This window comes from Rattus norvegicus, chromosome 10, assembly GCF_021556685.1.
Source record: "Rattus norvegicus strain SHRSP/BbbUtx chromosome 10, alternate assembly SHRSP_T2T, whole genome shotgun sequence".
NCBI classification, from domain to species: Eukaryota; Metazoa; Chordata; class Mammalia; order Rodentia; family Muridae; genus Rattus; species Rattus norvegicus.
Genome location: NC_141543.1, coordinates 88,796,299 through 88,812,577, shown reverse-complemented (window position 1 = coordinate 88,812,577; position 16,279 = coordinate 88,796,299). Strand labels below are relative to the sequence as shown.

The following is a 16,279-nucleotide window of genomic DNA, read 5'->3' as shown; positions in this document are numbered from 1 at the left end:
TTTTTGCAGGCCTTTGGAGTTGGCCAAGGAGCTGGAGTGTTTGGGAAGGACAAGATAAATGGTTAAGATCTGTTTTTTTTTTTTCGTTTGTTTGGTTTTTGTTTGTTTGTTTGTTTTTCCTCTCCCAATCCTCAAATATGCCAGCTGCTGGCTACGAAAGAGCACTTCCAGAGCCACAGGGGAAGAGGACCAGAGGGAAGTTGTGTTGAGGAATGAGAAGAGGCGGGGCAGCACCTGAGGCATCTCAGGTGGAGGCAGCTGGCACCAGGGTTGTGCTGGGCACCATGCCAGCATTTAGAAGCCATCCTGCTCGGCTCTGCTGGATAAGGAACACCCAGGCTGCTCAGGGCCCTGACCAACCTCCTCCAAGCAGCAGAGCTCTCCTTCAGAGGCCTCAGGGGAAGGTGGGGTCCCTGAAGGGTGAAGGTCTGTGTTGTTCTTTGGGATTGCGGGACATTTGTTTCCCTTTAAAGTACCTGTTTATTCTCACACTTCCATGGGACCCCAGGGCTGGCTGTCCTGATCTTTAGAGGGTCTTCAGAGAGTCCAGCTTGTGTGTGTGTGTGTGTGTGTGTGTGTGTGTGTGTATGTGTAATGAGTTCTCAGCTCTGAGATGATCAGAAATGCTGTGGAAGATTGATTGATCAGAAATGCTGTGGAAGATTGATTGATCATTAAAATGTGGCCCTAGTGACAGAGAAGGTGCACAGCATGTGTAGGCTCTGGGGTCAATCTCAGCACTGACAGACAGTGACAAAAGTGAGCTCAAGAAGCCAAGTCTGGCACCAGCATCTGTGATCCCAGCACTACGGAAACTGAGGCAGGGTGCTTGTGTGTTGAAGGACAGCCTGGACTATATAGCTAGGTTGTGTTTCTTTCTTTTATTTTTTTTAAAGAATTATTTATTCATTGTATATGAGTACACTGTAGCTGTCTTCAGACCCACCAGAAGAGGGCATCGGATCCCATTACAGATGGTTGTGAGCCACCATGTAGTTGCTGGGAATTGAACTCAGGACCTCTGAAAGAGCAGTCAGTGCTCTTAACTGCTGAGCCGTCTCTCCAGCCCAGGTTGTGTTTCAAAAACAAACAAAAAAATCAACACAACAAAACCAAGACAGCTACATAAGTGAATAATAATTACTTGAACGGGATGATTTTGTCTTGTTCTGGAAGGCTTCCTCATGAAGAACTGTCCCTAGAGGGAGAGGGTGCTTTGTCCTGACTGTTCTGGAACTCACTCTGAAGACCAGGCTGGCCTCTGCCTCAGCAGTGCTGGGATCAAAGGCTTACACCACCACTGTTCCTACCCAGTCTTGGTCAGTGGCTTGCTGGCAAGTCTAGGAGTCAAGTGTTAAATGCAGGAAAGTGTCCCAAGCAATAGGAGAAGCCTCTTTACAATTGTCACCTTGGAGAGACTGGCCAGGTCCTTGAGACTGAGAGAAACCCCTGTCCTGACTCCATGCTTCATTCTTGTCCCCACTGTCTGCTAACAGCTGTGTGGGTATAAGACTTGGAGTGGCGGGTCTGGTCTCTGTTCCTGGCAGCCACAAGTAAGAAGCAAGTGGACATAGAGAAGAGGCTGGGTGTCCCAGCATCAGGCCAATTCAGTCTCAGCTACAGCTAGGAGGCTCTTGGATTGGGCAGTTGTCTGTACTTCTTGAAGCCTTCATTTCCATTTTGTTTTGTTTCTTGGGCAGGGGTTCACCACATATTCCTGGCTAGCCTAGAACCTACCTATGAAGATTGGACTGGCCTAAAATTTGTGCTGATCCTCCTGCCTCTGCCTCCCGAATCTAGGATAACAGATGTGCACCTCTATTTCTTCTATGTGGCTAATATGGCAAGATTAAATCAGACAATGGCTAAGGGACTTCCCCTTGGATGGGCATGGAGTATGGAGGGGAATCTGGGTTGGGTCTTATAGAACAGTGTGAAGGTCTGAAGGGAGGAGAGGTACATGCCAGGCTCAAGGCTTAATAGCTGTGACCCCTCCTGTGCACAAGGCCTGCTGGGTACTGGTGTCTATCTTGGGCAGGCAGCCAGGCAGGGAGTTGGAAGGGTTCCCAGTAAGTGCCCAGAGGCCAAAAGATGGGCACCATCCAGTTGGCAGAGGAAGAAGCAGCTGGCCCAGAAGAGAAGTCAGGGTCTTAACTGTTAGGGTTGTGTGCCCAGACCGTGTGTCCAGGGCAGCTCTTGGTTGCCCTCCTGAGATGACCAGCTGAAGCCTGAGAGTCCCCTCCTCCTGCCTTGCCCTGCCACCTGAGTTAGTGGAACTGGACATGGATCTGTAAGGGGCATTTGGGATCTTGCCCCTAGCTGGGCACGCGACTGGCTCAGAGGCAGGCCTAGGGGCGGGCAGAAAAGCAGGAGAGCCCAGATTAAGGCTGGGACTGGGTAGATCAAGAAGTGGGGAAACCGGTTTGTCATCTGGGCCACTTGGGGTGGGGTCTCCTCCCCTGGGCTCTGTCTGCCAGTCATTCTGCCAGGTGGCCTGCAGGGAAGAGGTGCAGGCACTGGGAGGCATTTTCTGGACCATCTGAACTGCCTTCGGGGATGCCAGGAGTAAGTAAAACGATCAGAAAGGTCTCACCCCATCTGCCCCTCTCGAAAAGAAGCTTCCTGAGAGAAGGAACTGGCTTCAGAACCCGAGGGAAGGAAGCAGGGAGAAGCCTGAGAACCAAAGGTCATCGTGTGCCTGGGTCCGAGCGGAGCAGGAGATGGAGAAGTCTGCATCATCACCAGGTAGGCACAATAAAGTGAACCAGGGTGAGGCGCTTCGGCTCTACAGGCTGCCTTGGAGTTGGCAAAGGTGTCGCCAGAAGAGCCGTGAGAAGCCAGAGTCTGGAGCGGCCTACTTTGGGGTCCACTTCTGAAGGGATCAGTGTCTCCTCAATCTCATGCAGAACCTGCTCAAGCCTGCGGTAGGGGCGGGAAACCGAAGTAGGGGCTAGGAGGACGTCCAGCAGGGGGCGCCTGGGAGCCGAGTCCCTTGGCCCGGTGGAGCTGAGGAAGGGGGAGGGGCAAAGGTACGGGGCGCCACCATAGAAGGGTACACTGGGGTCTCCACAATCTATGCGTAGAACGACTGTGGTGCTCCGAGGTCACCTTGGCTGGAGTGATCCCTGACTCTCTCGTCCCCTCCTTAGCCTCAAGCCCTTCTTCTAGGCATTAGGAGTGTTTTGATTTTTTGTTCCAAAGCGTTGAGCGTGCTTGGAGACCCAAAGTGTCACCTCCCCAGTTGACCCCACTTCGGGGTCAACGCATTTGTCTCTACCGCAGTAGGAGGACCGCTTAGGGTGGGGGAAGCAGGTGGAGTGGGGGGAGGCGTGAGCGCGTCCCGCACCCTAGTCCGGGACTTGCGCTGCGGGATCGGGTGTGCTGCTGGAGGGCGCGAGGAGGCGCAGTGCCCCTTCCCCTCCCCCGCTCCCCGCCACCCCCAGCGGCCCTTTGTACCATCCGGCCACACGCGCGTACCCGTGTCGCGCGCGCTCCCGCCCGCAGTGACACACCCGCGCCGGCCGCACGCGCGCACTCGCGCGCACACACACACACAGAGACACACTCGCTCTCGCACACTCGGTGACACGCCCGCGCGCGCGCGCACCCACACGCCCGGCCGCCGGCGCCCTCCCAAGCTGGTCCACCCCGGCGGGGCCCGCGCCCCCGGCCCGCCCGCCTGGCACCGCGCCCCGGGGCTGGGGCCGAGCGAGGAGCCCGCGAGGCGGCGAGAGGGCGAGCGCCAGGCAGGCCGGCCCGGGGCCCCCGCCCCCCGCGCCCCCGCCCGATGGGGAACGCTCCGTCCCAAGGCATGTCCCTGTCTCTCTCCTCCCTAATGTGCCTCCATGCTTAAGTGGAAGGTATTTCTGTTTTCTTTGTGTGTTTTCCCCTCGGCCGGGGGCGGGGGCGGCGGCCGGGCCGGGGAGGCGGCGGCCGGCCGGGCGAGGGATGCTCCAGGCGCAGGTGTTGCGGGGGGCAGGGGACCGCTGCGCGCCCGGCTGGGGCGGACCAGGGAGGGAGAGTGCAGAGAGCCGAAAGGGTCTGGAGCCGGCGAAGCTGGGAACCCGGCGGGAAGGGCCTCGCGGTGCCCGGGGGGGAGGGGACCTGGGGTTACAATGTAAGGGGGAGGGGTGGGTGAAGGGGGATGGCGAAGGGAGTCGGGGGGGGGAGGGGAGGGATCCATGCGAGGTGAAGCCAGGGATGCTGAAGGGGGAAGGGACAAGAAATGAAGGCAAGAGAATCACATCCCCTCCTCTGCTCTCAGAATGGGGTGCAGGCGCTGGGCTGGTAGTGCTGGACCCTTCGCCCCAGTCCCCCCGGGAAGCAAGGGACCGAGAGCGCTCTGGGTTTGGCTGTGTTGCCAGGATACAAGGCTTCATTCTACACCCCACCCCCTGCACCTCGAGGCCCTAGCCCTGGAGACCTCCTAGCCTCCACAGGAGTTGCAGAAACTGGGGACCTGCTCCCCGCTCGCCGGGCGGGTAGGGAGGGCCCTGGAGAGGGAGGGACCGAAGGAGGGGCTTCTGGATCTTAAACCCTCCCCTTGCAGAGGCAAGGGGTAAAGGAGGGCGCCCCCAGCTGGGTAGGGCGTCCGGGGTGATGTGGAGGTGGGGACTGCAGGGGGCTGGAAAAGTAGAGGGGCGGGGCTGGGGAGGGGACTCGCCGTGGCCCCCCCTCCCCTCCCACGCACCCCCCTGCTACGTCAGAAGCTCCCGGGCCAGCTCCGAGTCCTGTCGGTGGGGGCAGCAGGATGCTGGTGGCAGTAGAGGGGGCCGGCCGGGTGCCTCCGCAGCTCAACTGGCAGGGCCCTGTGGGGCGTGTGTGGCTGCTGGTGCGCGCCCCCAGCCCCACGCCTCCCCATGCAGCCCTGGCAGTGCCTCCGGCGCTTTGCCCTGGCCTGGTGGGAGAGGACCGCCGAGGGTCGCGCCCGTTCTCCCAGGGAGGAGGTTGGACCGAGGGACCCTGGGGGCCGAGGGGAGCCAGGTGAGCCGGATCAGCAGTGCAAACCAGGAGAACTGAAACTGCCTTTTCTAGCGGCTCTCAAATGTTGCCAGGTCTGGTGATTCTGCAGACCTCAGCTTTGAGAAGTGGGGTCTTCAGTTGGGGCTTTCAGGCGGCAGCCTCTCAGAAGGTGTTTGGGATAAAGGTGGGAAGTGGAGAAACTGCAGACATCAGTTGTAGAGAGGGCTCTGGCTGCTCCTTTGGGTGGTGTTCGTGCCCTTTGGGATGGGGTGATAAGATACCTTCCTCTACTCTGGTCATCTTTGGTCTGGGTGACCTTGAGCCAATTGCTTGGCTAAGCCTGTGCCTCAGTTTCTCATTCCTTTCGCTGTCTCTGTGGCTGGTCTTTCAAATGATGATGTCTCTGATGGAGCGAGTCGCTGTGGAGATGAGAGATGTCGTCTCTGGTGGCAGCTGGGATGGTGGCTTCTAGTATGGCTGGTGTGTGTTTATAACTGGGGGGCCACTGTGGCATCTGGATTTGGCTGATTGTGGCCGGTGTGGGGTCACTCTGGATAAATGATCAGGGTGGTATGGCAGAAGGAATACTCTTGGTAGGCTGAGAGTTGGAATAATGACAGCCTGGTATAGAAGCAAGGGTGAGTGAGGGCTGTGGACATAAGGGGAGGGGGCTCCCCTACCCACTCCAAGGCTGCCTGGTACCCAGACACCATTGGCGGTGAGTGCAAAGGCTTTGCCCTGGCTTCCTGCCACTCTGCCTTGGGGACAAGAGGGTCTTTGTCCGATGCTGCCCCCCAGTCCTGCATTCTTCCTTCCTTTGAGGCTAGTCAGCCACCAACGACCCCAGGGCAGAGGTTCGGGTGCATCTAGAAGAAACAAATGTAGCCTCAGGCGGGGAGCAGGGAGAGCAACCTCACTAGGGTTAGGGTCCCTGGAACAAGCTCTCAGAGACATGCCCCCATTTCAGCCTTTCGCCCGCCCCTTTGCTTACCTTCCCACTGAGCAGAGGAGGTGGGGGGCTCCCTGGCCTTACTTATATAGCCTCGTAAAGGTGAATGGTCATCTACCAGATGCACAGTCCCTTTGAGTCCCCCTCCCCCCCACCTGTCCAGGGACCCACCCAAGAAAAGGGTTTAATTAGAACCATTGATTCCTTTTTGGCTGCGGGCATCGATCTCCTCGGTGTGGTCAGAGCAGTGGCTGGGGGCAGTGGTGGCACAGCTGCTGTCTGCCAGTGCTAACCTTGGCATTCTCTGCCAAACCCCAGCCCTGGAAGTGCTGAGTAGGGTTAGGGCTGGGCTTTTTGAAGCTCCCCACCTCCACTCCAGATCAACTCCGCTGAGGGCTGAAACAGTTAGGGACTGTGTCAGGTTAGAGGAAGGGTGACCACATAAAATGACCTCTTTCACCGAGCTGGGGGGCACAGCAAGAAGCAGTGGTGGTTGGGCGCGTCCATCCTAATTAGAGGAAGTCGGGAGGAATGGAGTGTCCAGGCAGGTCAGGGACGGAGGGAAAATCGAGGGCTGGCTGTAAAAGTATCTCTTTCGAGGAATTCTGAGCACTTATCTCTCAGCCCTGGCAAGGAGATTGTTTTCCTCCTTCATTTATGTCGTCCAGCCTTGATAGGGACAGGGCCTGCCTGCCTAGATGCCGGGCTAGTCCAGGTCTGGCCTGGCTCTCTGACCCCGTGGCCCCTGCCTATTTGGAAGGCGCTGAGGGTGAGGCGTCTGGCGTCTGTGGCTCAGGTCCCTGGAGTTGGGGGCCCTGGCTTGCGCTTGCTGTGGGTGGGCCTGAGCAGGTGCAGTTTCAATGAGGCACTCAGGGGCTCCTTGAAGACTCCTTCTCTGGCTTCCCAGGGCCCATTTGAGCAAAGATAATAAAAATCTGGCCGTCAGCGGGTTTGAGGGCTGCGCTTGCCTCCTCTTCTTTCATTCCCAGCTCTGAAAAGCTGAGATGAAGGGTTTGGATCTGGCTGGAAAGCAGCTCCTGCCCCAAGGGAGAGAGGGAGGGAGGGAGGGAGGGAGGGAGGGAGGGAGGGCCGACTTCTTGGCAGCCAGTGATGGGCAGAGGGATAAGAGGCATGGTCTCCAACCCCTGCTAACATGACACTTCAGTGTCAGGACTCCATACCCAGTACCCAGGTGATAGCGGAGTTCCTCAGGCCCCCAGAGCATCCTTCTCTGCCCTGTTGTTCCACAAAGTTCTTCTGGTCACTTCAGGTGTCCTCTCTGCCAGTCTTCCACTTCACTCCCTCCCCTCCCGCACCCCCTCCCTGCCGCTGCCCCGCTGCCCGGCTGCCAGTGTCCCCACTCCTCTTGCTCTCTCTGGCGGCCCCTCCCCGCGGTCTGTCTTCTCTGCACTAGCAGCAATCCTGCTTTCTAGGGCTGCTGAGAGGAGCCGCCACAGAGCAGCCTTAGCCGCAGCCTCAGCAGGGATGGGCCAGCTGACTATTATGGGCTGTCAGGTGCCATCACAGTCAGAGTGCGGGCTGGAGGGGCTGCTGTGCATTTAAGAGCACACTCAAGGATGCACTTGTGTGTGTGTGTGTGTGTGTGTGTGTGTGTGTGTGTGTGTGTTGCCAGGCTCCTCCCATACTACCTCGGGCACCTCACCTTGACTTTGAGTTCTCCATACCCTGCCACACACTTCAGTTACCTTCTGGCTTTCGACTTCCCAACAGATTCTTTTTCTCTTTTTTTCTTCCTTCCTTCCTTTCTTTTTCTTTCCCCAGCCCTTCTGGTCCTTGATTCCCTAACGGAACTCTGTCATGCATCTGCCTCTCATCTCATGCCCATCAGACAGACTACCTCCAGGCTCCAGAGAGGCAAGAGGGATCCAGGAAGCTGCTGGGCTCTGTGCCAGGCCCTGGCCACTCTCCTCTGGTTAACCCTCCAGATGACAGATGACCATTAGAAACTATACTGAGCCTGGAGCCCTGCACTGATCCTGCCTCAGGCCTGAATGTCTGTGTGACCTTGAGCAAGTCCCTTCCCTAGCCTCCTTTCTCACCTGAAGCGAGGGGGCGGGGCTGGATGATCTCCAAGGTCTCTTCTGACATTCCTTCGGTGTTGTGTCTCTCTTGTGGGTGATTTGCATATGCTTTGCATATATTAATAGCGCCTTCTTGCCGAGAGAAGGACACCACCCACATGGGACCCAGAGTCCCGCCCATCTTTCCAGTTCCCCTCACCCATTGGCCCAATTCCCAAGGCTCCAGCGTCTTAGAGGGTGGGAGCTAAGCACCAGAGAAGGTTGGGTCTGGCCCCTGCCTCTCCAGTGTCCCCAGGCTGTGTGGCCTTTGGTGGGTGGGATCCTGCAGGACCAGGGATTAGGGTGTGAGTTCTCTAGAACACTTGTACCGGTTTGGTGCCTCAGGCTGCTTGGGCTTCAGTTCAGGCCACAGTACACAGTGAAGCCTCTTACTCTTGACCAGGCTCCTGGACTTTGGGAATGAGGGCTGGAACTTGAGCCTCAGACATAGAGGCCAGGAGAGAATAAGTTATTTCCCATCTAGCCTTAAACCTTCTATGTGTGTATATGTGTTCGAGATTGTGTGTGTGTGTGTGTGTGTGTGTGTGTGTGTTCATGCGTGTGTGCTGGTATGTGCATTCGTATGTTCGTGTGTGTGCATATATGTTTGTTTCTGGGCACGTGTATGGTGTGTGTGTGTGTGTGTGTGTAGAACTCCAGAGGTCCAGGTCTGCCCTCCTGATCTAAAGGTGTTTTTCTTCAGGCTCTCCTGCCTCCTTGCCACCCATGTGTACTCTATACCTGGCACAGGGCAGAGCACAGGCCCCTGGCCCTTAGTCCTTCTGTGACATCTTTCAAATAAAAGTTCCCTGTAACCTGGGGCAAGACTGGGATAAAGGCTGGTGGCCTAGAGGAGGCAGTTTGAGACCACTGAGTCATGACAATAACCTCTGAAGGACAGGACAGAAATGAACTCCACTAAGGACTGGAGGGCTGGTTGGGGTGGTGGAATAGAGTGAGTGGGGATAGGGTTAGCTTTAGTTTTAGGGAAGCACTATCCAATAGGGTGGGACAACAGATGAAAGCCTACAGCACAGTGCCTGACTTATGATAAGCAGACGGGGAGGGGGAGGGGGTATCTAGGGAGGGGCAGAGACTGGCAGCCCAAGGCTGGGGCTTTGAAGAGGATGTGGTTCAACATTTCCTAGAAGAGCTCTTCTCCTATATTCAGGCTGCTACATCTGCCCCTCTTCCCCCATGTGCAAACCGGGCGTAGGGCCAGCTACCAGGACACCCTGCCCTGGTCTTCAGTGCTGGCACGGGCAGTCGGCAGGGTGTGGAGGCTGGAAGTCTGCTGTGCTCCCCGCTCCTTGTCTGTGCCTAGGACAGCTTGGGAGGAAGCGAGCCCGAGCCCACGCTGCAGCAGCAGCAGGAATGGAGGTCAGATAGAAACACTTTCCAGTGTACAAGGGGCCTGACGGGTGGGAGTGAAAGCTAGTATAACAGCTAGGGAACTAGCTGGTCAGCATGGCACTGCCCACCCCAAGGAGCCAATTCTTTTTTTTTTTTTCTGGAGCTGGGGACCGAACCCAGGGCCTTGGGCTTGCTAGGCAAATGCTCTACCACTGAGCTAAATCCCCAACCCCCCAAGGAGCCAATTCTCAAGGGAGACAGAGGGCCCTGCATTGTGGAACAAAGGCAACAAGGAGGAATCTTTTGTTCCCTAGGACAAAGATAAAGTGCACTTTAAAGAACTCAGACTGGTGTCTCTTTCATTGCTGTGTGACCTTGGCAACTATGTTGCCCTCTCTGGTCTTCAGTGTCCGTGATATAAGTAAAGAAGTTGGACATGGAGGGTCCCTGTCAGTTGTCTAAAGTTCTCCCCACCTCCTTTCCCCCTGAGATATGAAATGCCTTGTCACATGAAGGGGAGGAGGAATGTTTTCCAGCTTCAGCTGAGCCAGGAGAAATGGCGGAAGGCCAAACATTTGAGCACACGCACATGCACACACGAGCGGCTCACAGCGAGCGGCTCACAGCGAGCGGCTCCCCACTCCCTGACTGAGTTATACCTTGCCTGCATCTATTCTCCTGCCTGCGAGATGGAACCGGCGGCTGGAAGCCTCTGCTAGCCGTGCACTCCATTCTGTTGAACCATGATCCAGCCCGTGTTTCTCCTCATGCTGAGGGTCCAGTAGGTGGTGGGGCTTCAGCCACCACTCGCAGGTTTCCAGAGAACTGTGGCCAGCAGGCTTGGCTGCCTGCAAGACCTGGGATGGAATATCCCAAGCCAGGAGAGAAGTTGTGTTCCTTGGGTCTCATTGCTGAGGACCCCAGACCCTCAACAAGCCTTAAGTCCGCAGGGAGGCCCCAGTTTGAGAGCCTGGGGTGTGTGTGTGTGTGGAACATCCTTATCCCGTGTTCCCCCACCTCGGTCTCCTGATAACTGTGGAATGGCGGGTGTCCCTGCCGCCTCCAGATACCAGCTAAGAAAGTGTCCACGGTTCCTAATAGCCCTTGCAGGCATAGCCCCTCACTACTAACCCCAGGCCTGGTTCTCCATAGCCTAGGACTCCTGGTGTGTCGAATAGGAAGGGGCCTTTGAGGGACTCTCCTCTGCTGCTGCTAGATCAGGAGGGCCAGGAAAGGGGCTCTTAGAGAGTTAAAGTCACCAACAGTGGAAGCTCAGGAAACCCTGAACCCTGTCTTGAACCCAATAACCCAGGGTCAGTCCCTAGGGTGAGGCAAGGAGACTGAAAAAAACAAAACAAAACCTTTACTGAAGCATGTAATGGACTGAGGTTAGACTTCAGGAAGGACTTCCCAAATATTGAGCAAAGGAAGGCTGGATGGGATGTGGTCCTGGCTGCAGCCCAGCTCTAGAGTTGGGTGGTCTCAACAGGGACACTCACTGGGGAACATCGCTTCACTTCCTTGAGGTATTTATGGTGGCTGTCTTGCAGAGGGGACACCCAGATTCAGTGAGAGAATTCAGGCAGATTTGGAAAAGATTCTACAAGAAACCTTGAAGCTTCTGAGGTCCATTGCTTCTTCACCCATCCCAGAGGGCTGGGCTCTGGGGAGGGTGGTGAGAGGGCACTAGAGAGGTGGTTCAAACAGGAGTATAATAATTCCAGCACCAGGATTGGGGCTCCGAGGTTCAAGGTCATGCTGGTCCATTCGAGGTCTCAGGGACAAACAAAAGGAGTGGAGAGATGCCTCACCCTTAGTCAATCTGTCTATCTGCACACCATCCCCATGCAGGGCGCCCTGGGGTGCTGGATTCCTGATTCATTCTTGCTTCCTTTCTCAGTAGTCTGCCCACATCTGGGCACAGCAGCTGTTTCTCCCCAGGGTGTCTCTTGGTTGGGTAATCGGTGGGAAAATTGGAACCGTGAGATTGGCAGTGCTTGCCGCGAGGATGTGCTTGGGCTCCCAAGTGAGGGCTGAGCCCACATTGCAGGCAGGCAGGGACTCTGTAACTCAGACCCCGTGGTGGGAAAAGTGGTGGTTTCTGTGACACGGCGCAGGGTAGAGTAAGGAAGAACTTCCGTGTAGGCTGAGAGAGGTGTGTATGGGGGACCTGTGGGGACCTTGCCGTGGCTAGCCAAAGGGCCTCAGGCAGGTATGGTGAGGTGGGTTTTCCCCACAGGAAGGTGAACACTTGTAGGACCTTCCTGGCTAGGGTGGGGGTGGGGCTGACAGATCGAGGGGAGGTTTTTTGGAGCTGCGGAAAGGGTGGTCAGCAGTGATGCAGGTCCTCTGACCCTGACCCTATTCCTGCCCCAAATAGGAGACCTGAACAGGAGAAGCTGTTGGCCCCCACAGATGCTGCATTTGGGGTCTGAAATGGGGACCCCAGCCAAGAGTCTGCTCCCCATGCTCAGAAAGAGAACCAGGACTGTCTGTCTGTCTAGGGGCCCCAACTCTGGGGCCCCCATGTTTTCCGTGTTGGTGCTGTCTGTCCTCCTGTCTGTCCCCAAGTGATGTCTTTGTCCTCTTACCCTCTGCCCTTCCTCTAATCCCCGGTCTTTACCCTGCGAGGAGCTCCCCCACACTCTGGCGACCTCAGAAGGGACAGCTCCCAAGACCCTGGCTTGCTGTTCCCACCCCCTGGCCCAGCCCTCCTGCCCCTGGCTCATTCAGATCATTTATTGGTTTCCTCCTTTCCTGTCCCTCACCCAGGGCTCCAGCGAGCGGCGGGAGGGAAGCCGGCAGGACTCTGCTCCCTCTGTTTAAAGTCTCCAGGTTAGTAAGCCAGGAGGGAGCCCACCACGGCCACCTAGTCAGCGCCCTCCCCTGCCTGCAATGGATCACAATGAGCCACCCCGGGAGGGCTGTGGGGGAGGGGGGTCGGCATAGGTCAGGGGGATGGCATGGCGGATCCCCATGCTGGGGAGGGCTCCTTGCCTGGCAAATATGTGTCTGTGTGCATGTGAGTGTGCGTGTGCAAGCACGCAGGCATGTACGTAGGTGTGTGTCCGAGTGGGCTGGGTGTGGGATAGAGGCCGGTCACCTCTGCCAAGGGATGAGGCCCCAGGGTCTCTGCTGTGGGTGGGTGGTGGGGTGGGAGCTGGGTCAGATGACCCCAGTTGCCTTATCCCTCAGTGTCCACTTCACTATGGAGAGCCACCAAGCCTGCTCAGGCTCCCGAGGGCTTGAGAGGGAGACTCATGCCTGACCACCCTGCCTGTCCAGTGTTGTGTCTGGGAGTGGTGGCTCGGGGATGGGTCACACTGCATCCTAGGGTAGGTGCCATGTCACGGAGCAGCAAGAGGGGGCATGTGTCCCCAACCCCACCAAGGTGATATATCGTATCCAATGACACATTGGCGTGGCCTGGTAATGCTGGAAGCTCCTCCTACCCATCCTGTAGAGTGCCCTGTCACCCTGGGGCTCAAGCAAACTGTGACTCAGACTCCAATTCCCTGGCCTTGGACTCTTAGGCGCCCTTATGGAACTAGGCTAGGACAGCCCTCTGCCCTCTTCTGTGCCCAGGGCTAGCAACTCAGAGCACTGAAGGCCAGGGTGGCTTGAGTTCAAATCCCCATCTCAGCCATTGTAGCCATGTGGCCTCAGACAAACTGATTTCTTTCTCTGAGCCTCAATGTTCGCATCAGGGGGAGAATTCGTGTGGGGCAGGCTGTGAAGAGGGACAGGCTCTGGGGCTCTGGCCTGAGCAGGGTGCTTTCTAAGTGGCGTCTCTTTGGGCTTCTGCCCTAGGGCTGGCTGTGCCTAGGTGCTGTGTGGTGCTGTCCACCTATGCTGGAGTGAGGGACAGCAGAGCCCATCTTTGTCCTCTGTCCCCCTTGATCCCCAACCCAGGCGGGCAGTGGGGGGAGGCAGCCCTCCTCACTGCTGCGGCTGGCGCCGCCGTCTTGATGGCTTTTTAATAACTTTGCTCTGAGACAATCTGCGGAGAGCTCGTTTGTCTGCCTCTTAATTAAAATTACCGTTTTCCTAAAAGAGCAGCCATGTTCCTGCCCTCCCCCAACCTCAGCTCCTATCTGAGAAGGTGGGGAGGAGCTGGCACTGCAGAGTGGGCTGGTCCTCCCTGGACCCTCTCTGGTGAGGAGGGCCAGGCCTCACCCTGACAGATTTCAGTGGGCTGAGGCAGAGGTTGAACCTGTGGGAGGAAGCCTGCTGTAGCAGAGGGACCAACGGTTCTTTTTCACTGACCTGCTTCTGAAATGCTCCCAGTAACGGGGAGCTCACTACCTCTTTGAGACTTAAGGTGTATGAGCCCTGTCTTGCTTCGCTCTGAAATGGAAGATGTGGATGGGTCTTAGAACGGACGAAGGCATTGTTAAATGCTAAGGAGAGGGAGCCAGGGCAGTGGGGGTGGACTCAGTCCCTACAACTGGCTGTGTGTTTCCCCCCAACCCCCCTGGGCAGGGGAGAACTCAGAGGACAAGGGAATGGAGTGTGGGGACAGTTAATCACAGCATGGCTGGTACAGTGACACTGCTAGCTTCCTGTGGTTTGTGGTACACTGTGAGAAGTGTGAGGACTTACAGCCTCTGTGACATAATCCTATGGTTCTCTTCTCCTCTGCTGGCCCCAGAGTAACACGGAAGATGCTGCCTTTTGGGGGGGGGGGCACGGCAGCTATGACAGGAAATCGTGTGAGATGCCCGTCAGGCAGATGGCTCCAGGCTGCATCCCTGCCTCTCCTCTCCTTGGTGCCCAGGGCCCCAGGGCTCCGAACTCTGCCCTCCTCCCAAAGCCTGTCTTGGGTCTAGCCTCAGTATCTCTTGTCTGGGCTGTAGGGGAGGCTGTCCACTCACTTTCTGCAGGGCCATTCCCTGGTAGTTCTGGATCTTGAAAACTGACATCATCATTCCTCTGCTGTGTGTTTTCACTGTGTCCTGGTGGAGGTGTAACCAGTTCCACAAGGCCTGGTTTTCCGCTCTATAGACTGGGTCCTCTGTGGCTCCACTTCTGGGACTGTGTCTGGTGTCTATATGGTCATGTAGTCAATCAACAAACAGCACAGGGCTACTGCGTGCCAGGCAGTGTGGAGGTGCCAGGGTATATAAAATAGTTCAGCAGGACAAATGCAGACTTCTTTTGTGACCTCTTCTCTTGGTCAGGATGTCTGAGTAGGAGGGAGACCAACCGGGATAGCAGTGACAACCCTGCTATGGGATATGTACTGATCACTGTGGGGAAATGGCCCTTCTCCAGAACCTCCCCCTCCCCCACTGCCTCTGTCCCATCCCAGCCACCCGAGATGGCAGAGTGGTGACAGGTGCCGAGCTACAGAGATGACAGCACTGCTCATTCCCCCATAATTACCGTCTGATGAGACGCCAGAATTAGCCACCGCGTGAGCACGGGCATCAGATGCGGGCACAGTGCGGGAAGTGGCTGGGGGCAGGGAGCTGAACCTCTCTCCTTTGGAGCCCTGGGGCACTGGGCAGCAGGGCAGGCACAGCACCTAAGAGAGGGAAATGGGCCATAAGGAGGAGGTGCTGTGTGGTTAATGTGCCCAGAGGTCCAGTGGTTTGTGGTTTCCCAGTCCTCGAAGTGATGCGTCCTGGAAATGACTGGCATCTGGACAGGGCTGCTGGGGCCCTGGGCCACTAACCAGAGACCTACGGGTAGACTCTGAACACAGGCGATGTGCACCCTGGTTCTCCCCTGCTGGGCTGTGCAGAGCAGTTGAGAGCCAGGACCAGGCCCTGAGGCAGATGGATGATGGCCTGGGAGGAACGTGAGGGAGCGTGTGGGGCACCTGAGGCCCAAGATGAGGCTATGTGGGCGGCAGGGAGATGACACACTGGTCACCAAGCTGGGCTGCTCCAGTCCTGGGCAGCCTCATGAGCCGAGTGTTTTTGTGGCAGGGCAGAGGAGGTCATCTGGTACATTCCTAAGAACCTTGTCTGAATTACTGGAGTTCTGAAGGACACCGGCTGGGGAAGGCAGTGAACACCAGGGGGATTGCTCTGTCAAGGCCAGGGCAGTTGGGAACTGGAAGGCAGACCATAGAGGGAGGATCTGTCCCAACCAGGAAGGTATTGGCATGGCTGCCTCCCTCATCCCCCAAAGGAGAGGTGCCCTGTGAGAGTCCAGCCTCTCCTCTCAGGTCACTCAGGATGAAGGAGTCCACATAGAGCCCACTTTGCTCTGGTGAGGTCTCCATTCTCAGAAGCATCGAGTCCCAGCTCCTGTCACAGCCTGGGGCTTGGTGGGGATTGAAAAGTGGGAGACCCCTTTCCAGCGTGGGATCTGGGCTTCTCGGCTGGTCTGCCGGTTTCCCACCCTTTTATCCCTCATTCCATCCCCGGAGACCAGGAGGACGGACAGTGGGCAGGAGGATTGAGAGCTGGACAGATGGGGACTTGGGGCTCAGCAGTGGAGGGCGCTGGGAAAGAGCAGTGAGAATCTCGCCTCTGAGAGTTGGTGCCTTCACGCATCCATGCCCACCTTGGGCAAAGTGACCCTTCCTGGGCTTCAGTTTCCTGACCTGTACAGAAAGCAGCTGCACAGGGCTACTGTGAGGGCTAAGTGAGTCATAGCTGCCATTGGCCTTTGAAGTGTCATGCCTGAGGCTACCCAGGGACAAGGCTCTGGTCCATGATGGCATCCCTGCATTCCAGGCAACCCACTGGCTGGTTTTCTCTCTTCCCTCCCTCCCCCTTCTTCCCCCTCCCCCTCCCTCCTTCCTTCCCTCCCTCCCTCCTTCTCTTTCCCTCCTTCATTCCCTCCCTCCCTCCTTCCCTCCCTCCCTCTCTCCCTCCCTTACACTGAGGATGGAGCCCAGGGCTTTGCACACACTAGACACACACATGCTACCATAGCCTTCTTTCCCTGTTTGTTGTTTGAAACGGTTAGAGTTACTCAG

The 16,279-nt window shown here is 56.9% G+C and overlaps 1 protein-coding gene across 39 annotated transcripts in view; it reads left to right on the top strand.

Moving 5' to 3' along the window:
* The first annotated feature begins 3,650 nt into the window (after positions 1–3,650).
* Positions 3,651–16,279, top strand: part of Srcin1 (SRC kinase signaling inhibitor 1) — a 67,025-nt gene continuing 54,396 nt past the window's right edge. For 24 of the 39 annotated variants that reach the window (XR_015630943.1, XR_015630944.1, XM_087573910.1 and 21 more), the window contains exons 1-2: positions 4,748–4,983; positions 12,118–12,180. Coding sequence is in view for 37 of the 39 variants with exons in the window: in XM_087573910.1 (XP_087430036.1) it covers positions 4,860–4,983; positions 12,118–12,180 (187 nt within the window). In the remaining 2 variants the exon portion in view is untranslated. 39 annotated transcript variants of the gene reach the window in all.